This window comes from Sardina pilchardus, chromosome 4 (assembly GCF_963854185.1).
Source record: "Sardina pilchardus chromosome 4, fSarPil1.1, whole genome shotgun sequence".
Lineage (NCBI taxonomy): Eukaryota > Metazoa > Chordata > Actinopteri > Clupeiformes > Clupeidae > Sardina > Sardina pilchardus.
The window spans coordinates 11,237,560-11,264,924 of NC_084997.1; the positions used below are offsets into that span (position 1 = coordinate 11,237,560).

Genomic DNA, 27,365 nt, shown 5'->3' on the forward strand with positions numbered 1-27,365 from the left:
AAGGGCAATCCTAGAGCTATGAGCTTGTGTGCATGTGTGTATAAAAGCATACACTTGCTCTGAGGACGCATTCTAACTAGCGACGTACAGCATAGCCTCTGGACCTCTCAGTGACACCGTATCTGCCGTCCATGCATTGCTGTCTGACCTGAGCGCACCGCGTAAGGAGCCATATTGCAGGACTTGCAGTGCGGCAGCACCACGCCTACAGTAGGTTAATGAGACGCTAACCGGCCGCGCTCCTCTGTGCTGCTCACAGCTGTGTCCTGTGTACTGTGTGTTCTCGTCTCGGGTTTGATGCTAAGTGCAGGTGACGGTGCCCTCAAGCAACCTCGTCAAACCATCAGCGAGGCCTGCCCTGCTGCTGCTACTGCTGCTGCCGCTGTTCAGGACTGTTGAGAACAAAAAGCCGGTAATGCCTTCGGAGCAAACTGTTATTCAGACAAATTTATGCTGCCATAAACCACCTTCCTCTTTTCTCATAAAATAATGAAATGGGGCATAAATGGCAATCATAAAATTGCCCATAAAATGGCACCATTACTCTGTCTTTGTCTTGTTTTACTGCATTAGCGTAATACAGATGGAGTAATTTATCTGGGAGAGAGAGGGGGCAGTTTGATGGAGATCTAATCCTGCCTGAAGCCTTAGATAGCTGTTTATCAACGTCAGTTAGAGCCCGGGTGGCTGTGGTCAAGCAACACTTAGGGGGAAAGGAAAAATTTAATTGAATGATTTTGTGAAGGAAGAATTTCCTTGCAGTGTGTATGTGTGTGTTCTGTGCTGCTGAATTCAACCCAGTCAGGCATAGAGGTTTTTCTGTCCCATTTGAAATGAGTCAAAGAGCCTCTACCTTCATCTGAAAATGAGCTCTCATGCACATACACGCCTACTGCAAGTAGTCAGCATATGCTTTATGCTGACTATATGATTTGTACATAATGACAAAATATGAAACACATTGATATGTGAAAACATGTTTGGTCTTTAGCATATTACTGACCACTCTATTATTTTCATATGGGACATATGGTAGCTATAAAATGGAAATTGGCACTACACTATGCGCAGAAGGCTATTTAGAGAAAGTGTAACCTGGACAGGGGTCTATACTCAGTAAACCTCATGGGCCGACTTCCCAGTCAAGGATTAGCCATCGGATATATTTGGCTCTCAGAGGACAAACACTCGGCCACATACTGTACATCTGAACAGAAAAGTTACTCTGTGCTATATCCAATCTCATCATCACAGACTTCTGTCTCACTCAACATATCACAACTGTGAGGTGGGAACCTGCAGTCATCCTACACTGAAAAACAATAACTACTTGAATTTATTGCATTGTAATGTGGACAGTTGCACATAAATGAAATGTGTTTCTCTTTCCGTTTACGAAATTGATTCATGAGAACACAACTTGACAAGTTACTTCCAATAAAATAGTTTTAATTAAGTTCACATGAAATACATGTAGCTTCATATTATTGTGTTACAATTGTGTTGTCATATTATTGTGTTACAATTGTGTTGTGTTGTGGACTCAATCTTATACACTGACCATTTTCTCACCCATTCATTTCTTATGCCACTTTTGACTGGGAATACACATGGGTGTTCTAAAGTAATCTAACACCTAAATGGTTATGAAAATTATCAAAATGTGTTTCGTGTCATGGAGTCACGTCATAAATTAACAATATTTTGAGAGAAATTGTAATTGTAAAATTGTAGTTGTAAATTAGTCGAATTTGCCCACAACACAACAGGATGGTTAAATAAAAGGCCTAAAGGATAACGGCTCGCGAGGTGTCCTGTTATACGGAATCAATGGACGAGGGGGAGGCAAAGAACTTCCTGACACGCAGCAGAAGGGAGTTTCCTCCACTCAAGTGTGTGTGTAATTTCTCAGAAATAATGACCAATGTGTACATTAGCTTTTTCCGGTTGAGTTTTTTTCCACTTCATGATTACAGCCTTGTTGTGTTACACGGCTTGAGGCACATACTGAGAGATTGCAGTTGAATCTTGCACTAGCACTGCAGAGTCTATACAAATAAACTCAGTGTAAACTCACTGTTTCTTGAGAAGAAACGTTGTATTCTCTACAACTGATGATATGATGGGACCAAATCATGGACCATCTCATAACATAGCGTAAGCCACATCCTAACTCCAAAATTCTATTCAAGTCTCTAAAAGGCCGTTTACTCCAGGAACGATAACTACAGATGACTATTCCAACAATAAAAGCATCCACACTGACCAATGATAAGGAAAGTTTCTCCTGATGTTCATGAATGTGATGGCTACAATTTTATGGATTCAGACTGCTTTTTATCATTCTCAATGTTGCTCTGAAAGTGATCTCCAATGATACTGTTCTTCATGCGTCAATAATCTTTGCCAAAGGTTCAGTTACTGAATGTATGACCGGGTGCATTGCTTTTCTCTGCTGTGACAGTGCAACAGAATGTGCTTTTAAAAGTTAGGGAATACAAAGATAGCACAAACTCAATGTATCAGTTACACTCTTATTTACCATGTTTTCCTTTTCAGAGCTTTTTATGAATTCTGATTTTCCAACCTTGAGTAGATTAACTAAAATAGTGTGTGTATTCACAATTTTAGGAATATTGAAAAACATATCACCCTCCCTGAATATGTACCTACTTGAATGGCTTTCTTTGAAGCAACGATTTGAGCAGAAATTGAGATATTTTTCGGTTATTTGGGTGGAATGAAACTTAAATCTATTGGCCTGGTGTGCAAATGATCTTGTGAACCATATGTTCATGTGGTGAGGAGGAGTAAAGATTGAACTGTTACCATAGCAAAACCTTATCAGGCAGGTATCCAGCCAATGAGCAAACGTCTGGACTGCTGTAACTCTTTGGTATTTGTGATGAGGACACATCAGTGGGTTATCTGAATGACGAAAAGAGATTTCAAACATGGTCAGATTGCAACACCAACAGTCGCTCCCCATGACTCCCACACCAGTTTTCTCATTCTATGACAGAAAAGGAAGGAATGGACACAGCAACAGTATGTGGTGTTTGAAGGTATACTTTCATTAGCTAACTTACTATTTTTAATATCACCATTCAACTTAATTTTGATTGTGTATGGTAATAATAAGGACAGATTAACAATCTGCCATCCCCACTAGCTGTGGTCTGTGATGGACTGGCATTTGCAAGGTGTTTACATCATGTTGTTCAGTAAGCCAATTAGTTTTTGACCAAAACATCTCCCTGGCGTTTTAACATTCTGCACGAGGAAGGAATAAGCAAGTGCACTCCTCTTCCTCTCTCAAAACTCCACCTGCCTATACAGTACATGATGAGATCAAACTTCAAGCACACAGGGTTGGACTGGGACTAAAAAATGGCCCTGTATACTTTCTTCCAAATAGGCACACTCCCATATGCAGTACACACACCCTTGCTGTCTCACATACGGTACTTTACCATTCAAAAATAGGTGATTGTTTGCCAATTAGTCACAGCTGGAGAATTTGGGTCCCATGAGATAAAATACTTGAAGTATTCACTTTTAGTGAATTCTTTGGAAGCTAAAATATAAAGGTAAAAAAAGAATTGACATATAATATAATATATTACATAATTTATGACAATATGACATGCACTGAAGGCATAATACAGGCAGCCTATAAAACCTACACAGGTTGTTATATTCAACTCATTTGAAAAGCAGGTCTATTGGGAGTTTGATCTCATCACATACAGTAGCCTACTACATCAATGGAGTAGCCTAGCTTCTGAGCAATCTTTGAATAATGTAAAGGTCACTCCTTTTAAATTCACCTTAACATGACATTTACTGAGAGTAGAAAAAAAAGGAACTTATAAAACTATAGCCTAAACACAGCAATACTGTGTGGCCTTACCTCAGTTAAGGCAGGGGTAGCTCACTGCAAATAACCCCTTTGTAACATGTAAATGATCTGTTAGACAGTCTTGTTTTTTATTCAATATTCATTTAATTATAACACAGGCACAGGTCAGGTCCCCTTCCAGGTGTATGAAATCAAGCACCAAGATTCTGAATGTAGATAGCATGGTGATTGATTATTACACCTGTGGTAAGGGACCTGATGAAACCCATGAAGCATCGCAACATTTCGTAGTAGCCTATTGAAAATGTTTCACATTCTAACATCATGTGCAAAACTGGAGGGGTTTACCTCGCACCAAACGAAAAATAAGTAAGGTAGCCTATAATGAACGCCGGTCATTATCGGAAAATAATTCCCGACAGGATGAACAGAACCCCGACGGGGTCTGAAGAGCCGTGTAATAAGCTATGATAATTGACGGGTGAAGTTATAGCCTAAATATAGCCTACCTTTGGGGGTTAGTGGTTAATGTCACTGTTGTCCCTGTTGCCTTCTTTTGTCGTTTTTAGTAGGCCTATCCCAAGTTCTTTCATGACATATTACTAACTCTAATTGTCTTTTCTGCCCGCACGGAAGTCAATTCTAGCGAGCTTTAGAAATCATTGAAACCGTGGTGGCGCAAATGTTTACTTTTTTGGATGACAATGACAAATGGTAGCGTAGACTTACCGATAGCTATTTTATGAAGGCTGAGTGATGCTTATTTATGTGCAGAGCTGGACGGTAGCTCTAATGTGGATGAGGCACTGAGCCAGCCAGTCCACAGAAGTCAGATGGACGGCCATTCTGGACGCACAGAGTGCCAGTCAGCCCCTGCAAGCACATGTAAACAATTTGCTGCAAAACGTTCTGTGGTGGTTGAAACACTTCCAAGCTTACATGCTTGATTGGTATTGCTAAGGCAGCTTGCACTTCGTCACTCAAAGTAGGGTTGGTGACGTTAGCACCCTTGACATAGACGTCAGAGACTTTTCTCCATGGGAACAACTAAACACACTCATAAAATGATGAACGTTTTTCCCCCCCTGCTGGCTGTTATCAGTTCAATTGGATGATGTAATTAAAATTTCACCATGTTTGTTCTCCATACACTTTAATGTCTGATCAAAGACACTCTGCTAATTGGGCAGAACTCCAAATAAACACCTTTCAGTTTTGATGGCTCCATATACAGTATCATTACCTTCAAAGGACAGATGAAGATTATATCATGATACATGAACTCTCCTTTTACCACTTGTGTTTCTAGAATCTGTATAATGCATTACCAGTGGCCGTCTGCTTAGCATTTTGGTATATGAGAAATAGGTTTACAATGGCAGTGAGTGTTTTCGCTTTGGGCTATGAACTGTCAAACTGCCAGGCCAGGACCTGCGGCTCTGGAGCAGCTCTCCAGGCAAATTGTCTGAGCTGTGGCCCTGACTCTCCTGGGAGACCTATATTCAGACACTGGTGTGAAGGCCACCTCTCATTCTTTTCAATCAATGTAAGACGTAACCAACATTGGGCTTGTCTTGTCTGCTGCACCCACACCCAAAATAACAAAAGGGTATTGATGAGCCTTTCTAGTTTTGAACTGTCCCGGATTTACTTGTGTGTTCTGGTTTAAGTGTTTGGGTGTAGACCCATGTGGTGCAGGTCTCCCAGTGTTGAGGGGTGACATGGAAGAGGAAACATCTGGAGGCTTTAGCTTCCTCAGACTGTCTCTCTCTCTCTCCCCCGCCTTTCTCTCTCTGTCTCTCTTTCTTAGTCTTTTCTCTCTCTCTCTCTCTCTCTCTCTCTCTCCCTCTCTCTGACTTTGCTGCTGGCGTGAAACCCCGTGGATCTCATAAATAATCTTGGGATGGGGAAGTGCAAAGCTCTGTACTCCAGCACGTTTGACTGGGACTCTCGCAGATTTCCAAACAAACGGCCATCTGTCCCGTGTAACTAACTGATGACTCCTCCATCTTGGGAATGGCTCCTAATGGACAGTGGCAATATTTTCATTTTCAAAAGGCAAATGAGCACATCACTCTGTGGTCTCTCCGTCAGAACACAGCCTAGTTCCTACTCTGGAGACCAAGAGAGTGTCCGGTATTTTTGGAGACTTTTTCGTGTTCTACGTTCCATGTTCCATTTATATATTATCCTCAGCACATGATATTTCACATTAATAGAATATTGCCAAACAGGACAGGAGAGGAAACTAGACTGCTTTTAGCATATGCTGAAAATATCCAAATGTAGGCTACACTCTACCCAGTGCAACAACTCTCTCCCCAGCTGCGTTTAAAGCCTTATCAAAAAACGCTGGGTTAAACATGATTCCTAGGCGCTGAGGCGGAGTTGCCATCTTGCAGGTAGGTTGCGGCAATGCCAGAGGATCACGACAAACAAGCAAAAGAAGAAAAAAAAGAAAAACAAAAACAAAAAAAAACATTCTGCTGAGGTGTTGCACTGATTTCTCATGCCTGGCAATGCACCACTCTGCTATTTGTATTCACTGAATCAGAAAGACTGGATGTGATTGGTTTGGATGAACAAATTCTGCAGCCAGGGTTTTGCATTCCCTCTAGTAGTAGAACTGAAATGAAGTGCAAATACAATTTTACCTCAATTCACGTTGATTAGATATTTCAAGTAACTATGCCATATAAGTTAGAAAATATATTTATTAAGAGTCATGAAAGTACACAGTGCTACTCTTACTCTGTAATTGCACGGTAATATACATACATAATTGCAACATTGCTCACATTCATTGATATACAAATTGTTACACCAGAAATGAACAGACTATTCAAACAACATGGAGACACAAAGTGGTTGGGTTCCAATGCATTAAAATTGTGCATGAGATAATGCTTCGATAAAGGCCAAGCATCATGTGATGATACTTCTTACAACTGCCCTGGAGTAACCAATTCAAACACACATACCATTACAAAAGCAAGCATGGGTTGAATTAAATAAGAGTGGCATAGTTCCGTAGCAGCGGTCATACCAGACGGACAGTATACTGTATGTTGTGGTATTTGGCTCATGATTTCGCTTTAGAACAAACAATACACCAAAGCATTTCATGTCATCATTGTCTGCATACGTTACTTCAACATTTTGCTGAGGCTTTCCAGGTCAACTGCAGTTTGAGGACCAGGGACAGCAGGTACAGTAGATGGTGAAATTGTCTGAAGCATTACTCTTTCAAACTTGGGACACCTAGATAGACATAGATATCCGTGCTCAAAAATGTACTATATTTACACAAAATCCACGATTTGCCCAGATGATGTTGGAAAAAATGGTATTTACATAGTTTCTTTCAATTTGAGAGGTTGTCCTTTTGTCATCTGTACAAAAATGTAATTTGTCCAAGCCATAATAAAAATATTAGAACAAACAGAATATACATGCCACAATAGATATGGGACATAAATAACACATTGCAAAACACTATAAGATGCACTTGTAACATTAACTGATGTGTTAGAATGGCAACATATATTGTGTACTTCTATCATGTGTAAGGCAATGTGACTGCACTCAATATAAAGACATTATGAGTCAATTTTCAGTTGCCAGAACAAGTGTTCCTTCAATAGAAATACTGGAACTGGAATCAAGGCAATGTGTAGCAGGAAGAAAGCTATTCGTTTAGATCACTGTAAACTGGTGTGACTGTACCTTTCTAAGTGTAAAATGAAACACCCACCCAGTAATTTGAATATGAGTGAATAAGGGGTTCATTATGCTAAGCTAAATCTGGTGCATGGTGTAAAATTATGGCAGCACAATTCATCGCATATTATGTCACAACAAAAACTGTATATGCATACACTTGTATACAAGAAACTGTATAAAACTGTATAAATCGTATAAATACCATAACCCGTAAAAAGAATTTCTTGTCATAGGCAGTATTCTTTTGATTTGTTTGAAAACTGAATGTGGCTGCAGTCTCTTTCCGTAAACAATTTCTTCCTATATTACACAAAATGATTATGAGTGTTCAAAAGATAAATGTAGATTGCAGATAAGAATATCTTTCTCCTGTCAGAACTCCTACTCTACGCTGTCTCAAAATAATACAGACCTATCTTGTATAATCTCAAAACATCATGCTTAATGTAGAGTAAGTGATCAATGACAATGGCAACTATTTGTGACAAACATGAGTTCTGTCAACACTGTCATCTGTCGTCTCGACATGTTCATAATCACCTGTTTTGTTGTGACTGAAACAAATAAGAAAAGAGTGTGTTTTTGTACAAAACATGTTACAAGAGTATGTTTTGCCATTCACTCGCATACATACATACATACATACAATACATACAATACATACATACATACATACATACATACATACATACGTATACATACATACACACACACATACATACATACATACACACACACATACAGTACATACGCACATACATACAATATTTCATGCTTTTTTGTGAAAACAGCCCAGAGACGAAAGACAAAGACGAAAGTATATGTGTAAGGACCACTTGGAATAACCAGTATATTTAGGCCAGCGTGTTCTTAGTCAGGGGGAAAAAAAGCAGCTTTCAAATATTTTACACTTTTGTGACCAGGCCAAGTATGGATGGTACTGTAGCATGTGGAGCCCCAGGGGAAAGCAAGTGCCTAGTTCATTTCACAGAGAAAGTGAAGTAACATCTTATACAGTGTGATCATTTTAACCCACCCCCATGACCGATGTCCACTGTTGTCCTTCCACAGTGCACGTATAGCAAGTAATGCCATGAAGAGAGTCCTTCAGTCCCAAAACAGGTAAGACCAAGAAGTGTGGCAGAGCTTAAGCGAAAGGGTTCTCCGTTTTGAAAATGGTTGTCTCTATGTCATGGCAGCCTTTGCCATTTAAGTGTTCTGAGTGGCTGTCCAGGCTGTAGCAGCCCTGCACCTCTGTGATGGACGAGGCCGTGTAGGAGGCGGACCGAAGCGCGTCCGAGTGGGTCAGCGTGCTGCCGAACTGGATGCGGTACTGGTTCCAATGTCTCCTCAAAACGGCCTGGACCTGCAAAGAAGCACAATGTGGTTCACCACGGTCTTAGCATTTTCTTTCACCTGTGGAAAGGAACATCTGTTGACCCTAGTCATACGAACAATTAGAAGAGGGGAAAAAGACACTGGTAACCATGCCCACAGGGAGATAAAACGATTGTGACACTCACATTTGCATTAATGAGCTTTTCACACATTCACACATCTCATAGCCATTAACGTGCAGCCACTCCCCCCGACAGCTAACCCCCCATTACGTGACTACAGTATTAGCCTATGACCTGCTGCTCTGATGAGCAGGACAAATAAAGCAATGCCCTATTACTGCTAACAGGGTTTGTGGCATAACTGAAAATAAAGAGGAAAACAGTGGTGTTTGTGTCTTTGTATGTGCATGAGAGAGAAGGAGAGATAACCAGCATGTGATGGTCACAGAGAGACTAACAAACAGAGAGCAAGAGATAGATAGATAGAGAGAGAGTGAGAGAGAGAGAGAGAGAGTGAGAGAGAGAGGAAAATGAAAAAAAGAGAAAGTACAGTAGGATGCGTGCCAGTGTCTTGATGGCTGCGAGTCTAAGAGAAACCCAGGAGACCACACAGACTCCCATGCCATGTTTTGTGGAGCTCTGGAGTTTGACCTGCAGGTTACATGAGGGTGGAGAGGAGAGGGGGGAGGACATCCTTGTCTATTCTCACTGTCCCATTTTGGTAAAGAAGGAGACAGAGAAATCTTCAGAAGTCTTTAAACAGATCTTACCTCCCCATTGAAAAAGCAGAAGATGGTGGCCACCAACAGCCCCTAAAAAATTAAGAAAATAAAAAATATCATCAGACATCTGTGACTAATCCAAGAACCTGATCACTCTTCATCAGTAAACATTTTGCTCAACAGGAACACGAAGCGGAAACTGCATGTGTCTTTCTCATAATGTGCTTTGACATCAGGTGACTTGCTGTGCTTTTTCTGTAAACAAGACCACACAAGCAACAGTTTTTATTTTTTGGCTGCTTTGTTTTGTTTTTGCAGTGACTTATGAGGAGGCCAAACTCTAGTGACAGCACAAATCTTGGCTCACTCTTCCACCTCTAATCATCACACAGTTATGTAAATGGTGAACTAACTTCTCCAGTGCCTTCATCTACTGAACAACTCAGAGGAAATAAAATGTATTTCTTATGTAAGGGGCAATCTGTCTCTGGTTGAACTCCCACAGGCATAACATGCAGGCAAACATTCCTTTATTTAATAATTTTCTTACATATTCATTCATTCACTCCAAAAATCAGAATAAGTAATTAATAAATGACAACGTGGGCAGTCAGTAGATCTGCGAGTACTAGCCTTAAGGCTGGTGGCATGACAAACATATGCTGAATAAAGCATGCGGCAGTTGGCAGGCTGAGTATCGTGGATCCTGTGGTATGGATACAGTCCTGAACACTCGCTACGTCTTCACACGTGCAGCAGTGACATGGGATGTCACCCGCCAAATCAGAGCTGCCAATCAGGCCCCAGCTGGCTAAGACAAGTGGCACCCGCTCTTCTCTGTGATCACACAACACGTCTGTCCCTGGTGCAGCCAGTTTTTTTTAGGATGGATCTCGCATCTCCAATCTGTGCTACACATCTCACTTCCCTATGGGCTTATCACCTATAAGAGATTATTTCTCTCCTTATCTGAAAGTAATACACAAGAGGATGAGATTAACTTACTTAGCTTACTGACCCTAAAAAACATGGAGTATAATCACTCATAATCAAAGCTAAATTCAAGTGGCCCACAGGTACCAAACATCTCATCGCTAACAAACACTAGTCCGTAAACTAATAAATAACGAATGAACATACAAACAAAGCCATGTTGGCTCCTGACAAAACAACAGTTTGTGAGATGAAAGACAATTGATCTACCTTGCAGTGATTATGTATGGCAAATGGGAGACTCTATAGGGAGAGACGGCTTTGAAGTTTTTCCCAAAGATTCATGAAACACACACATAAACAGACTTGCCAGGCAGGGCTGCCAAACACTCGCCCGGATATTACTGTACATGGTTCAAAAACCCAGCAAAAAAAAAGGACACTGGCAAAGTTAAAGCAGCTACACCCCAAAGGAACTACATTGAATGGGCTCCAGCTATTTCTGCAGCTGTGCACTGAGTTATAACTCAGCCCCTAATTGGTTTTGAAGCCAGCAGTAGTGCACCAAACCCTCAGCTCTGTCACCAACTCCCACCGCTCCTTTGCTCCTGGCCAGTCCGGCACTTACCTGATAGTTCATCAGGATGTGCATGACGTAGTCGTAGATCTCGGACGACACGCGGCCCTGGGGCTTGTAGGGCAGCAGGACGTACTGGATGCCCAGCAGGGGTACCAGGATGAGAGTGGCCCGCACCGCCTTCATGTACAGACTGGACTCGGCCTGGTGAGTGACCTTCAGCTTGGTGATGAGGACGCGCACGATGTTCAGCAAGAAGAATAAATTCACCTGGAACAGGGAGAGAAGCCCAATTAGCTCCTGTATGAGTGAAGGGTTCCCCTGAAGTGACCTACATTGTAAACTGGAGAGGTGGGGGGATTGGGGATAGCGGAGAAATCTTTTTCAACTGTGCACTTCTGTTTTGCAGGAATCGATGTATGACACTAATGTAGCTATCCTCTGTCAGCTTTTCCCCGCAGGACTATAAATGCTAACTGGGTCAAAGGCAGACACAGAGAAATATTCACTTCATCATTTTGTTGATATTTTATTTTTTTCATGAGGAGAGAATAAATCCGCTGGATGGGTGCACTAATTAAGCAAGCAAGGAGGTAAAAATATTTCAGTGATCGACTTTACCATGATAGTCTGACTCATTCATAACCTGCACTCTAAAACTTTCCTCATTAGGCTATAAGAAAAATGAAATGAAACAACACAGTTGTCTTACCAATAACGCCGCACAAATGGGACCGTGAATAATATATAGTAGTGATGTATTCGAGCTGATCCAGCAGCTGTGAATGTGGAGAGAAAAACGGAAAAAAAGGTTTTGCTCTTAATCCCAAAATGCAGCGAGATCTATTGCAGACAATAGTAATTAGCTTAAGGCTGATGGGATCTATGTAAGCTGCTTATAGGAGTCAGATTTAAGGAAACGTTGGATTTGCTATAAATATTTGAAGGCTTCAAGCACTCTCTAAGAAGAGTGGCTAATAGGAGATTATGCTGAAATTATACTGAGTGTGAATAAACAACTGTTGCTGCCACTGGATGTTTGCTTATTGAGAAAAACTGATATAATTCTGCAGCAGTCATTAGACCCAGTCCTGGTCAAATGTTATATTAACTTCTAATGATAACTGCTAACACATCCCCTGGCTGTGTTCACATTCAGCAACTCGACCAAGCTCCTTAGTTAAAGCACATAGAGGATTTTGATCTAGCCTGTCTGTGTTCAAAATTGTAACATGGTATATTGTATAGTGAATGTGTACTTGAATGTGATACTTCTAGTTCCCTTATGCCATCCAGTAAGATACATTTCCTTGATTGTCATGCATTTGTTTTCGTTAGCATTCAGAGGGAGAGGTGCAGGGAGAGACTACTGATTACGTATGCAGCTGTTCTGCATGAGTGAAAACGCCAGGGAGCAGTGCCACAAACAACAGTTGGATGGCAGGGAAATGTCTTGATTATGAGATCAGTCGCAACTTCGCAAGTCTAAAACATTCAGCATTAAATGAAAAGACATGCTGTGTGCTTTCTGTGTACTGGCCAACCGCTGTGTTTGTTCTGCACTTTCCAGCTTCGATATAGCCCTGCCCCTATGTAGTGTTGTCAGTGCCTGATTAGGTCTCTGCCCTATTCATGGTTTTCATCAGGTCACTTTCCAAAGGTGTATAAAATCAAGCATCTAGATTATGAATGCAAGACTTTATGGAGCTTGATTACTACACCTGTGGAGAGGAACCTGATGAAACCCATGAATACTGTACACGTCCATTCAGCTCAGCTCAACTCAACAAACACAGACTGAACGCACTTACTTGTCATTGTAGTAGTAGCTGCGTGCTATGGCATGTATAGTAGCTGGAATTAGAGGGAAACCTAGAATAGACAAAAAGGAAACAACACCTTAAGTGGGTATGGGACTTTCTGCATTGTACTGTATAATGCTCGGAGGGTGAGACAATTAGTTCTACTTACCCCAGCCAAGCAGATAGTACCACATCAAGTGCTGCTTCTCGGCAAACACTGCCACCACAATGAGAGTGTGCAAATAGATTCCCTCACACAGCATCCAGAAGTAATTACACCCAAACAGGTACAGATGGATGAACTGAGACACTTTGCAGCTGGCCTGAGATGGACAATTTGAGGAATAAAATGTGAATCAGCAGACATCAAAGGAGTCACAGGTATGCTTTATCTCATGCAATATCTTAAATCGTTTATCTTATTTATCTCCACTTACAGGATTTCTCTGCACTAACTCTTGATTGTTTATCACAGCGGTGAACCAGATGATAGTGACGACTGAGTTTAAGACAAAGGAGAAGAACAGGTTTTTGTGCAGGGTTATCCTCTGGCAACTTAAACTCCTGAAATGAAAACACAAAGCAAAAATCACTCTACAATACCCACTGACATTGAACAGTTACAATAATATATTTTGTGATATAACATGCATATTAATGTGTAATTATACGATTAATGTTTCACTCACTTGAAGTGGAAAAATATTCCTAATGAAATGAACAACGCTGTTAGAGAAAGGCCATGTCCAATTAAGGCTAAGTACAATAAGTTCTGTGCCGTCTGAAATAAACGACAGAGATAAAACCAATTAAAACCAACTGGTTCTTACACAGCTGACAGAATCTAATATGGTGCAAACACAGAGAAGCACAAATGAGGAATTAATTGCATGGTTGCCAGACATACTATTCTTCCTTCCTTGGTGTGCTCATTGCATCTGGTGTAGTTGGACCAGGTCCTGTTGCTGTCGGGGTGCAGAAACCAGTGTCCATTCTCGTTGCAGATCTTACTGACCATTTCTGTTTCCCCAAAACATGACAGATATTATTATACAACATATTTTCACCACATTCTTTACACCAGTGCACTTCCAAAAAAGGGTTTTTCACTTTGTAGAAATCATTTTAAAGTCTTCATAAATCTGCTCCTGCTGAAAGGATGTTTGAAAGGATGTTTATCTTCTCATCTGTTTCAGAGCACTATTATATGGTATTAATCATACCGCTTCTATCTGAACTTGGGCTTGAGAGAAACAAACACTAAAACATACAATCTGGGAATCGCCAGAATGGCGGACCCTTAAAAATAAAAAGACAAATAAAGAGCAGTCATGTCTGTTTAGCTTCCTGTGCCGTGTGTTCCCTTGCCCTTCCCAGCTGGGTCAGCCTGGGTGAGTGCTGCGTGTCTGGGTGAGTCGGAGCTCTCTCTTTCAGTCTCACCAGATGGGTCGAAGTCGGTGAAGTAGTCTGGGCAGTGCTGCTCGGAGGTGACGCCCGCCTCGGTGTCGTCCCAACACAGCCAGCCATCCCACGTCTTGTTGCACACGGGCCCAGCTGCCCAGCCAAGCGAGAGCAGACCAAAAACAAAAAAAAAAGAAAGAGAGAAGAAGAAGAAAAAAAAGGGCCAGAGTCACTACAGGCGGTGACACACTTTCTAGAGAACAATGTGTTTGGAAGCGGAGGTATTTAAGGGAGAGGGCTCAAACTAGGAGAGGAACAGTCAGGGGAGAATGCTTTCACACATATCTGTAATGCAGTTTGATCAATATTTCATCTTCAGAGAGGAGAGACTACAGTATGTCTTTGACACAGAGCTCAAACTCAAACAACCTGTGTCAACTCAATAATCCCAGTTGGGTCTACAGATTAAATGGACTGTTTTAGGATTGGTTGACAAATAACAGCTAGTTTGATAATCTTTAGATGCATCTACACAGCACATTCTTTGTTCAAGTCCTTACTCATGTTACAAATTCAGTTCATTTTTCCAACCCATTGCTGATTCTGACCTTCTACACTCTCTTGTCTCTTACATTTAGCTTACTGCCAATCTACAGTGAGGAGACATTTCACAACAACCTGCCTGTGTGAAATCTGTTTATTTAGGCTTGCGAAAACAAATCCCCAAAAGTTTTCCATCTTAATGAGATGATTGCTAAATGTCCAAAGACTTCCTCCGGCTTCCAAGTCGCTCCCAAAGGATCTCAAATCTGCCTCAGATCAGTTCCGAAATAGGGTACTTTAAATAAAACTCCACTTCACTAGACAACCAGCAAACTAAACTAAAAAGAGGTATCAGCCAAAGACAGTATAAAACTGAATGATGAGAGAGGTCTTATCAATTCTCTTTTCTCAGGTGTTAGAACACTGTAGTAGCCAAACAAACAGACAAGAGTAGGCCTACAGACAGTTAGTGTGTATGCTGTCTTATGGGAACAATAGAATGTTGGCTGAAGATAATGTTTGCTGTACCTTTCTTCTGGCTTGTGTCTTTCAAGATTCTCTGGTAGCACTCGAACTGTGCCGTCACTATCTTATTCCTGGTGACGCCAATGTCATAGTACACATGATGAGTCTGCTGCTGGTGGCTTCCATTGGTCTCAGGGCTAGCCGTAACAAACACCTGGTGAATACACACAAATCAATCAATTGTACCAAAACCAAAAAAATTACTTTTGATTCAAGCTCCATATCAAGTAATGATATAAATCTGAAACCGCTATAGAGCTCAAGTTAAGGTTACTTTAACAAAGTAGTCATAATGTGCTTAATTTAGTTATGCCATTCATTTGAATGAGGAACATTTCTGTAATGAAGTATGTATGGTACTGTCATGAATGAGGCAACTCTCTGATAGTCTGTCTATGCCTAATGACTACAGTTTGACTGTAATCAAACTATAGTAGGCACAACCCTCAGAAAGATATAGAGTAACAATAAACTAGTAATTTGACGAAAATCCGAATAAAAAACTTGACGACTAAATTTAGCCTCTGTGAATTGTGTGAAATATACCATTTCACAAGAATGAGCAGAGAGCAGCTGTGTCGCACTAAGCTGGAAGTTGTTTGTGACATGTTGATAACCCTTTAACCTTCCATCCATGGGGCTTCCTGGAAGCAGGGGACAAAGTGGACAAACAGTGCGTTCTTTTCCTCATTCAAATGAAGGCTGCTATCAAACATAGTGAAACATAATATTGGGTTAAATGTGGTTCTTAAGACACTAAATTCTGAACACAAAAACAGCCTGTTTCCTACAGACAGTCTCCTCTCTCCTTTTCCAGTCTCTTTGTTTGGTTCCATTTAGGATCATGACAGGGCATCCATCTTCCAAAGCTGCACAGCAAATTACCTCGGTGAGCGAGCTGAGCAGAAGGAGAGAGACCATCCAGGAGTGCTGCTGCATCTTCTTTTTCGGCATTCCCACTGATCCTCTATTGACCTATAAAGGAAGAGAGCTCGATAAGACACCATTCCACACTCGGAGAGTCCTGCTCCCTCATTAAGAGAGGCCGAGAGTGTCGCGCTAAAAAAAGCCCGCTCACTTTCCACCCTATTTTCTCCTGTCAGGAACACAGTGCACGCTTTTCTCATGGGGGAGGGAAAATAACACGATTCCATCTCCTCTCGTCACCTTGGCTTGCACTGCATCAGGGGCCGCGCAGCTGAAGGTGGGGTGAGCTGCACCGGTGGACACTATGCACTCGGTGGCCCATGCACTCCAATGCGAAAAAACTGCTGCTCCAAAAACGCCCTGGAGAAAACTGCACAGCCAAGTCCAGCGGACCGACACGCACTGAAAATGTGCTTGGATAGAATACTCTCCCCTCTCTCCACAACTCTCCATAACACCACACACACACAACACTAGCTTTTTATATCTCAGACAGATATTATGCAATCAGCATGAAATCTATTTGAATGTTAAGTGCAGGTTTTTTGGAACACACTGGGCAAAAAGGTCCAACGCGAGGACAAAGTGATGACAGGGAGGGTTTTGAAACCTCCTGCAGTGACCATTTGGCAAACTCAGAGTAATATTAAATTACACAGTGCATACTCAATGAAATGCTTCGGAGAAACATAATCGTTTCCCCCCTTAGAGCTCAGTAAGACTCCTGCGCTGTAACAGCAGGCTAAATACGTTTGAACAAAGCACACACAAATTCTAGACTCCCATATCATTTTGAAAACTCTTGAAGTTGTTAAGACTCTTTTAAACAATCAGCCTATCAGTCTTAGGACTGAAACAGTGCCGCCACCCCGCTGCTCTTGTCCTCTCCGGGGGGCTTGGAGAGAGGGGGGGGGGGGGGGTGTAACATCAGTGGGGGGAAACCTGGGGGGTATGGCCGACAGCCAGATAAGACTGAGATTACAACGCACATCCCTCAATTCACTTCTGAGAACAACTGGAACCGAGGCAGTAAAATATTATGGCAATGCTAATTGGAAACAGATGATAAGATGTTAACTGTGCTGTCACATGTTTATGCTTTTTTATCGGATCTACACAAAGTGGCAATGCAATGAAATGGGGGCTTGTGACCGATGGCCTCATTATAAGGTAAAGGATGCATTCCGGCTGATTTATAGAGTAGGGCTCCATGACCTTTAGTGAACCCCATTTAGGATTTCACATGAAGCACTTTCACATGAAACATCTAAATATTGCATACATAACAGTCAGATAGCACACATCCATGTGGCTATTAACTCCCCATTAAAATGATCCTTGTTTTAATGAATCCTGTCTGCTTCTCTCTGAGGCATGAGAGCCAACATTGCCCCACGCTGTGAGTACACCACAAGAAATCTGTCTTCGCAAACCCCCGGGACTGTCACAGTTATAATTATGGAGAGCATGGCAGCTTTAAACTCATTCTGCTAACAAAATGTTTGCCACTTTAATTAGTAGAAGTAGCACTTAACACAAAACCTCAAAGGGAACCGCTATAAGTGCCAGATTATGACAGCTCGAGCATTAACCAGTGAACCCAGGCTTTACAGTACAAGGCAAATGCACTAAGCACTTGAAGAACGCTAATGTTTAATAAGGATCTTCAAGATTTTCTATTGATATTATTATTTTAAGTTCATTAAAACAAGATCAACAAGATTACATCACGACTTGATATTGTTGTATGAAGTTTAAAGGTTTGCCATTTTAAAATTAGCACTTGTCAAAATGATCAGGCCTACATGTAATTAGCTCTTGCCTGGTGGACGGCTTTAGCTGCCTTTGTCTACGGCAACAACCATGCACAACTCCTACTGTATACAACGCATGAAATATACTTCCTCATCCAACATAAAATCAATTTCATATAAAATAGCTGAAATACACAGCTGCTGTTTCTTCCATTCTGCCACCACACTCTCATTCTTGAAGCACACAGATTTCTGTGCGCTGCCTAAATGGAGTCGGCTCTGCCTGTGTGACTCTTCCCTCCACTAGGCCCATTATCTCTAGGCAAAGTTGCATGTTGTCAACATCCTCCCCTTCCCTCAGCCACAGGATGTTTGTGCCCCATCCTTTGCAAGTTCCTCTGCGGCATTTCGAGATATGGAGATATGGAGACTTGTTTTCCTATTCTGGGACAGGTTTTTTAGCCGCAGCGTGCTCCGCCGCCGTTTTTGCAATTTCATGTCCTGTGATTGTGCTTATGGACTTATCACATCAGCCAGACTGTTGACACTTTCAAACGGCAGTTACAATATTTACAGAACTGCGACTGGCATTACGAGTAACTAATTCTAATAGCGAGTCTGCCTGGACCCGATAAGAAGTGTGTGTACCCTTAAGAACAAAAACAAGCCATTTGCAGATATGTTTAGTGATGTTTAGTTTGATGTCTTCTGTTGGCAGTACTCAGCTTTAATCGCAACAAGCTTTTGTTATGTTTCTGTCTTTCAAAATAAGTTTGTTCCTTCAGATGGGTGATTCAATGAACAAATGAGTATCAACAGAAGTTGTAGATCTAATAGGTGTTTACAATACGAAGGTCATGGTGGGACATTTGAATTCTGTGTTTAAACATTAATCAACAAACAGATGTTACCTTGCTGTTTAGAGGCTAGTCAGCCATTGTTTTCTGTGGTTTAAATCCAGATTCAATCAAATCAAGTAAAACTGCCCTCCTTACTCAAAAACACTTTTTCATTTAATACATTTGCAATAGATAACTAAATGAAAAAAGACACCAAAAACTCAAATATGCACAAACACATAGTCAAGCTAGAATGAATGTAGAATAAAAACGCTCAAGTGTCACACAGACAGACCACCCAAACAACACACACCACAGAGTCATGGCTGCAGGTGCTTGCATTTTAGGATCAGCATCCTCTTTAAACAGGCACTTTGTGGAACAGCCCTCTGCAATCCAGGCCATGCTACAGGCCTCCAGATGCAAATGGCTGCAATCAGCCCCTTTTATGGAATTAATTAGATGATGTCAGCTCGCTGCAGGCTAAAGTTAAAGTTACCTTTCTGATTTGATTATGGGCCTACTAGTAAAAAAAAAAGCACCAGGAAAAAAGGCTTTATATGACTCCAATGTTGTCGCTGTTGGGACGGGCAACACTGTGGATTAGCCTGGCATGAACCTCAGTCTGCCCCCGGGCACCGCCAGATGTCAAAGTCTACGAGGAGGGCAGCAGAGTGCAGTCAGCCAGCCAGCCGAGTTGTTTCATTCTTTTTTTACTGCAGAGATTCTTACTCATCAGAAGACACATGAAAGACCAGCTCTTTGTTCGTCTGCTTTTTTCCCCTCCTGCCAATGTGTTCAAGTGCACTGGCATTTGAGAGATTGTGGGCAGCACAACATGCTTATGTGTGGGGGAGTAAAAAGATGGCAAAGCTCTAAACATAAGCTCATAAACATGATTCCCACCAGCACAAACGCCGATGAGTAATCCAGATGCCGGGCTTTTGTCCACCACCTCTTTGCATGCTCACTGCTCCGGTGCCAGCCTTCGCCAGTCTTTTACACATGTTCAGGAATACCTGTCATTGTTCCCGAGAAGCAGGGAGAGACAAAAGCAAACCCATTAGTCCATACAGTGTTTGCGTGTGGAGCAGCTCTTCAGTGGATTCCCAGGACAGAGGAGGATATGGCAGTAATTGCCCTTTTAATGTGCTGTGGTAGGGACTGCTGTCAAGGGCTATTAAATTGTTTCATGAAGGCAACACTGGGAGGCTTTCTATGTATGGTTAAGACACTGGGGCAAACACATGACATCAATAACCCTCCAATTCATTCTTTTTGTCCTTTTGTCCACGCCTTTCTGCTTCATTCTATTCATTTAAACAGCTGTTAGCTAATGTTGTTTCAGGATAATGTGGTTGCTTGCCTGTGATATGTCGACAATACTTCTGATCATGGATCAGGGTATTCACACATCATTCTGCCATGAGACAATCGTATCACATCCCCTCCATTCTGAGGTTAGAACAAACATGAACATTAGATTTCCGCTGCGGTCGTTACAATGAGAGTGCAAATTGGCCGTGAACATATTTTATAGTGCTTCATGGTCTGTGTAATTAAAGCTTCTCATAACCTTTGCAGCAGTGAGGTTTCTCACAGTGACCTCAATTTACCTCGAAACGCAAAACCTGTCTTGTTTGAATCTCAGTTTCAATTTATTTGTTACCACAGACCTGCATAACAAGGATAGCTTAGCCCACACTGTCCAGAGTTACAAAAAAACAAGTACAGAAATCAAATTCACTGCAAAGCCTGGGTCTTCCTTCAAGACTGGTACAGCCTGTTGGAGAATTATATCGTTTGCTCGGTTCTACCCTTGTGTTGCTAACAGCTGCAACACTCCTCCCCTCTCCCCGCTGAGAGAATGTTCCCTCCATGCAGAAATAAGTCAAAAACTGCGGACATTCACACCCCGATCATCATGCTAACACACTCTCCAAGAACGGCAGTAATATGAGACGGCCTCGCCGGGGCTATTCTGGATGTGAAAAACAAACACAGAGAGGCAAAAATAAAACGAACACGAGTTCAACTAATATAGCATGTGCACAATTAATAACTGTGCCCATCTATATTAAGGTCCTGTTTGTAATTTGGGTTATAAGTGTCCTCCATTTCCATGTAGTTGAAATAACCTGGCCTGGCCTCCGTGAAGCCTGTGGGTACCAAGCTCTTCTGCACAGAACATATTAATCTCAATATCTCAGGCACCTGCAAAGCCAATAGATTGTGCTTCTGCTACAGACGGGCAGGTCCATGTTTGACTTTAATATCTTCACCAACTGCTTCACAATCACATTTCTTTCATTTTGTTTCTGGACCGCAACAATACAGTACGGCCCAGGGCATCCAGTCATGCTTTAATATCTGCCCGTGCTTATTTGTCATCTCGTACATTGTCCCATTTGTAATGTTCCTACAGCCCTGCCTCTCACAGTGACCAGCCAACTGATTACAATCTCTTAAAACAGGGGCTGTCACAAGTTTCATTTCACATGGCAAAACAGGTCCCAGGAGCAATGCCAACTGTTTATTACACTTGGGCCTACGTCTCCATCTCTGTACAGACAGACACAACACCAAATGAGTGCGTGGGGTCTCCTTGCGAGGTTCTCATGGCCTTGTCTAGCACAAACAAACAACCCAGTGCAGGGACGGCGAGTTGTGTGGGGGGTGTTTTTAACCCCATGAGTCTCAGGGGTTCAGCATGTACTGCTAAATTTAACTTTGCAAGTCCCTTACTTGGGAGATGGATAGAGTGACCAACACTCACAAATGTGCTCTCTGTGGTTACTAAAAGGATCGGATTGTTGGAAGAAAAAGAAACAGAAATACCCAGAAGGGGTGTACTGGTCGTGGGGGCGGGGGGTGGTGGTGGTAGTGATGGGGCATGAGGGATGGTGGGGGAATGGGGGGGAGGGTCATTCACAAGAGCAGATTTCCCAACGAATTTTCGCCAATGTTTAGTCAGTCAGTGCTCCATCAGCCCACGGGAGGCCAGAGAGAAAGAGAAGAGGGAAGAGAGGGAGCGAGGGAGAGAGAGAGCGGGGGAGAGAGAGAGTGAGAGGGGGAGAGAGAGAGGGAGAGAGAGAGAGAGTGAGATGGAGAGAGAGAGGTAGTGAGAGAGCGAGCGAGATGGGGAGAGAAAGAGAGACAGAGAGAGAGAGAGAGAGTGCGGATGTTCGTGTCATTCGCCAGAGCCCTGCAGCCCCTCCAGTGACAAAAATAACCCCGGGAGCCGGATCAAATTCACGCCTGTTTTTAGACAGACAAGGAATTGCCCCCTGAGCGCAAGAGAAAGACCCTGAACTTGAACCGACGGGGGCCACTCACTTCACAGACCCCAAACAGCCTTGGACGGCTTTCAGGCGCCTGACAGTGCAGAGTAAATATGCGCCAACTGCACACAACAAACAAACGCTGCACAAACAAAGCGCCACTCGTCCTTTGCATGTCGGGATGCAAATGAGAGAAACGTGTCGGCTCGTCTCACATCAGTGGACATACAGTGAGAGTAAAGGGTGCCCAGTGCACACAGCGAAGCTTTCTTGAGATCTGTGCGCACACTGGTGGGCTTACACGTCCCACGTGTGACTACTAATGCAATAATCATCTTCTCTCATGCATAGCGAATCTGCTTCTCTCTCTCTCTCTCTCTCTCTCTCTCTCTCTCTCTCTCTCTCTCTGTCTCGTTTAAAGAACGTCTGTTGAAATGGAGGAGCAGAGAGACTTCCTCTGCATGCATACCCAAGTGGACTTGGAGGGCTTGCATATCCCTGAACCCCCTCCTATTTCCAGGACATGAGAAGAAGCCTCCTCCCAGTATATAAATCAGACCAGTCTGTGCCACCCCCTGCACGCACACACACACACACACACACACACACACACACACACACATACACACACCCCCGCTTCACACACACTCCTCCTCCAACTCCCAACAGTTTGTTTAGCACACATCTCCTCTAGAGCACCCCCTTGAAAAAAATCTGCTAAAGTCTTTCTGGTGCCCTAACCAACCAGGCAACCCACACAGCGTGGGGTCTGGTGATTTCATCTGTCAGAAATGGGGGGGGGGGGCAACTCCCTCTTGTGCTGTCATCCACTGTGTGATGATGTTACACAATGTGACTGAACAAAAACAGTCCGTTCTCTCGGGGGAGCCCGCCAATGTACAATCTCTTAAAAGATCATAAGAAATGTCAGGGAGATTCGCATTGCCAAAATTATCGGCAGGAAATTTTCAATTAGGTCTCCCAACCCCCCCACCACCACCAATAGCCCTGGACCCGGCCGCAGCCCAGAGGAACTGAAGCCAGGGACTTGCTTTGCGGAGCGCTGGGAGTACAGCATGTTGTCTGTTAGTTGATGTAACCCGATAGCCATGGCTAGTGGTGAGCCATGCACCCTCGTTGTTTGGATAAGGGGCTTAATTATGCGCAGAATGCACTCAAACACACAGGAGAACTAATGAAAGAGAGAGAGAGAGAGAGCTAGATAGAGAGAGAGAGCTAGATAGAGAGAGAGTGGGAGAGAGAAGAGAGAAGAGAGAGAGAGAGAGGAAATGAGATGGTGTTATTAGACTGGGACATGGCGAGTGACTGTGGATGACAGCGTGTAGGACACTGAGCTCTGATGAATAGGGAACAAGTGCATCTTTCCACCTTCACATTTTAGGACTAGAGGATGAGCTGCACTCCTCTGTTCTGCATATAATTAGGCCATCAGTTTCATCTGCAAATACACAAGTACAGATGCAGCTTGTTGACCATTCTCAAAGTTGATGGGTGTGCTTGTGTGTCTGTGTGCGTGTGTGTCTGTGTGTGGTGGTGGTGGTGGTGGTGGGGTGTGTGTGTGTGTGTGTGTGTGTGTGTGTGTGTGTGTGTGTGCGCGTGCGTGTGTGTGTGTGTGTGTGTGTGTGTGTGTGTGTGTGTGTGTGTGTGTGTGTGTGTTTGCTTGCATGCTCTTCTTCACAACTACAGCCATGGTATAAGTGCATATATTTACAAGCCTGAACGGCTGATTGCTCATCAACTAAATTATATTTTCCTCTGTCAACCTCATTAGTAGACACTTAACTATGGCACATCAATCAATAATTTTGACAATAAGCTTAAATTAATCAATTCTGACATCTTATTAGGTTGATCCTACCAACGCAGTACAACCATCACTGTGAGAGATGCAACTCAAAGCCACAAGGTCACATTACGTAAGTTTGAGGACACAAGGGAACTCTTTTTTTATACTGCATGAATCAGACAAACAAGGTCTTGTCCAGTGTAGAAACGTTTCACAAGAAAATATTATCATATCCACTTGATGCACAAAAATATTATCATATCCACTTGATGCACATTATATGATGAAATTAAAAATACTACCCATCCCTATTATTAGTGTCAGTAAGAATTACATTTTAATCTGTCTTAATAAAAGCTAGATTTGCTATAAAATCCATTTGTTATCAAAACAAAACAAAACTGTCATACATGCTTAAGTAACTGTATTAGGCTACTTCCACTGCTGATGTTTAAGCTTTTGTATTTCAGCACTGGCATCAAGATACTTGGACAAAATATGGTATCAAAGTCATCATTTTGGTATCTCGACAACACTAATTTCTACTATTGATGTTTTTGACCATAACAAGTGAATGAGTGATCAAGTGAGATGGATCACACATCATCATTGCCTTTGTATTAATAAAGCCATATGTAGCAACAGATGCATAGGCAGGGTTTCTGAACTGGTATAGACTGGGTGAACCCTGCCTGAATTTCCAGCGAAATTGGATTTCGCCCAGCAGCTCAGACTGGAAACCTGCATATCTATCTCCTCTGTTCCCTGCCAGAACCTTTGGCTCCAATCAGAGACTAGCTTATCCAAAAGACGCACCGGCTCGTTGGTCTGATTGGTTGAAGGACTATCCAAGCGTACAGAGTCATTTGAACGATGCCCATTGATCACGCCTCTTGTACAGTAGAAACAAAGCGCAGCCTCCCCATACTAATGTTCAATCTTAAAAGATTGAGTTTAGTGTGGTGGTAGCCAGACTAGAACTGTTAAGCATTTCCAAAATACTTGCCAATCCAAGTCATCCAAATCAGACAATGAGTAATAACATGACATGTTAACACTCACTGTTACTGTGATGATCTGTTCACTGTAGGCCACACACACACACACACACACACACACACACACACACACACACACACACACAATCCATCCAACATTGTCATTGTAAGATATCACAGTCCACATATTATAATTTCAAAAATGTCCACTATACGGTCTAACTATAGCCTATAGTTAACAACAAATATTGGGTACCATGGTGATAAAAAGGGCTCTGACAGCAATGCAATGAAACCTCTTTGTTTTCCTGACATTCAATGTTCTTCAAATCACATGGCTATCCAACAGTGTCACTTGGGACTTGACATTTGCACAGTTCTATATTGACCAATAGAGTCTTCTTACGCCAATCCCACTCCAAAAACGAGTGTTATATTTGATGTTTAACATTAAACACGAAGTAGGCAACAGAGTTGTTGGGTATTCTATAGCCTATGAATGATACATATTCATTGCAATAAACATGGCAGACCCTCCAAAGAAACGGTCAAGTCCGTCAACAGGTAGAATAGGCAAATAGTGCTGGTATTCAGGAACCTATCTGCTTCTTCTCCACGAACTGTTCCACAAATATGAATGGAGAGATGCCATGTCATGCTTTGCATTAGCAAATGCTTTATTTCTCTTTGCATAAGCACTGACAGAAAATAAAACAATGTGCATATTTTTATATATATATTTTGAACACCTTTCCGAAATTAACACACGTTGACATCAATGATGCTGTCAGCTAATCATCGTGTCACCACAATATTTGAGTGTGTGCACACACACACACATCGTGACGACAAAGCATTTCGTCCGGTTTGCCCATGCAGCGTAATGCGACTAAGCTTAGACGTCAATGCCAAATTCCCTCACCTGACTGTCAAAATTTTCACTAACTGACCCAGCGTATGCAGTTTCAAAATTTTTTTTTTCAGCGAACCTCACCACAGTTCTCTGATCTACATATTGTGAATATCTCCGCCTTATTGCAGTACGTGACTTGAGTTACTGACTTTTTGGTTCAAGGTGTTCACCTAACACTGTAAAACACTGTGTTCCCCTAACATCTATAAATCCCCGATTATTACTTACATAAACTAATTTATTAGCTCACCTTTGTGAAGAAATCTCTTAAAGCATCTAAAGGCATTTGCATATGTGTAAAGATTCTAATAAATGATGAATAAGCCTATTACAAGAAAAGTGAAGGACATCTTAAATATTGTCTTATTCTCTTCTTTAGAACAGTCTTACTATTACTAGGCTGCTACTACTACTACTACAGCAATTCTTACTGGTATGGCGTGAATATCTCATGGACCACAGTAGGCTAGTCTACTGATAGGGAGTCCCCATGACATGAACCTCCTCTAAGGAACTAGGCTACTCTCAATGCCAATGCGTTTCAGCAAAGCAACATCAACTAGATTAATGTTGGTTCTTACCTGCAAGTTATATCCAAAGCAGAGAAGAAGTTGGCTATCCGTTCATATACGGTTCGGTCTTTTCCCTTGTTATGGAATACAATTTGTCACTTTCCTCAAAGAGCGCTGGTAACTGCAAATCCCTATTGCAGTGTCCCTCGTCCGGAGAGAGATGTGGGAACAGTGCGAAGCGGTGACTGCTCTCAGGTTGTAAGAGACCCACTACAGTGGCTTCCTGTTACATCACCGATTATCCCCGCCTCAAAGCAATGTCCACATTCTAAATATCCACTTTCCTGGGCATTAAGTTTTCACTTTCTTAAATGGACAATGGCATATATTTCTGCAAATAGATTTTAGACAGGAAAATCAAAAGGAATTTGACTTCTACATTTCACATTTCCACTTTGGCATTAAGGCTGATGATCGCCAATGGAAGTGCATCTGACCTGTTTAAAATGACGTAATGCATAATTATTCATTTCACACCAATGTTACTCAAAAAAGTCTGTCATTGTCAATGTAACATAGTAAAAGTAGAAGACTACCAAACGATGTGAAACAAGCAAGTGACCAAACGATACAACACTGCCATCTTGCGTTGCATTCGTGGTATTATTCAATAACTGCATATAGGCAGATTGTTGCTCTAGCTTACTGATGAGATTTCCATAGGTAGAAAGATAGTATGTATAGAATTACGCACCCATTAGATATTATCATGACCATATATTTATTTCTCCAAAAGATACAGTTACATGTAAATGTTGGCAAATGCTTGGAGTATGATCAGGGTAACCGGTGCGGACTGCAGAGAAGTCTGTTCTAAAAAAACTTTACAGTCCTAATAGACTCTTT

At 42.1% G+C, this 27,365-nt stretch overlaps 1 protein-coding gene across 1 annotated transcript; it reads right to left on the bottom strand.

The window, feature by feature from the left end:
• Positions 1 to 6,558: 6,558 nt before the first annotated feature.
• calcrla (calcitonin receptor-like a) lies at positions 6,559 to 26,676 on the bottom strand. The gene is made up of 13 exons (XM_062534150.1): positions 26,529 to 26,676; positions 16,314 to 16,403; positions 15,432 to 15,582; positions 14,400 to 14,513; positions 13,867 to 13,979; positions 13,649 to 13,740; positions 13,397 to 13,523; positions 13,129 to 13,282; positions 12,969 to 13,029; positions 11,870 to 11,936; positions 11,209 to 11,427; positions 9,696 to 9,737; positions 6,559 to 8,951 (listed from the first exon to the last, which is right to left on the bottom strand). The coding sequence occupies exons 2-13, from the start codon at positions 16,380 to 16,382 to the stop codon at positions 8,733 to 8,735; spliced, it is 1,428 nt and encodes a 475-aa protein (XP_062390134.1). The 5' UTR covers positions 16,383 to 16,403; positions 26,529 to 26,676; the 3' UTR covers positions 6,559 to 8,732.
• Between the last annotated feature and the right edge of the window lie 689 nt (positions 26,677 to 27,365).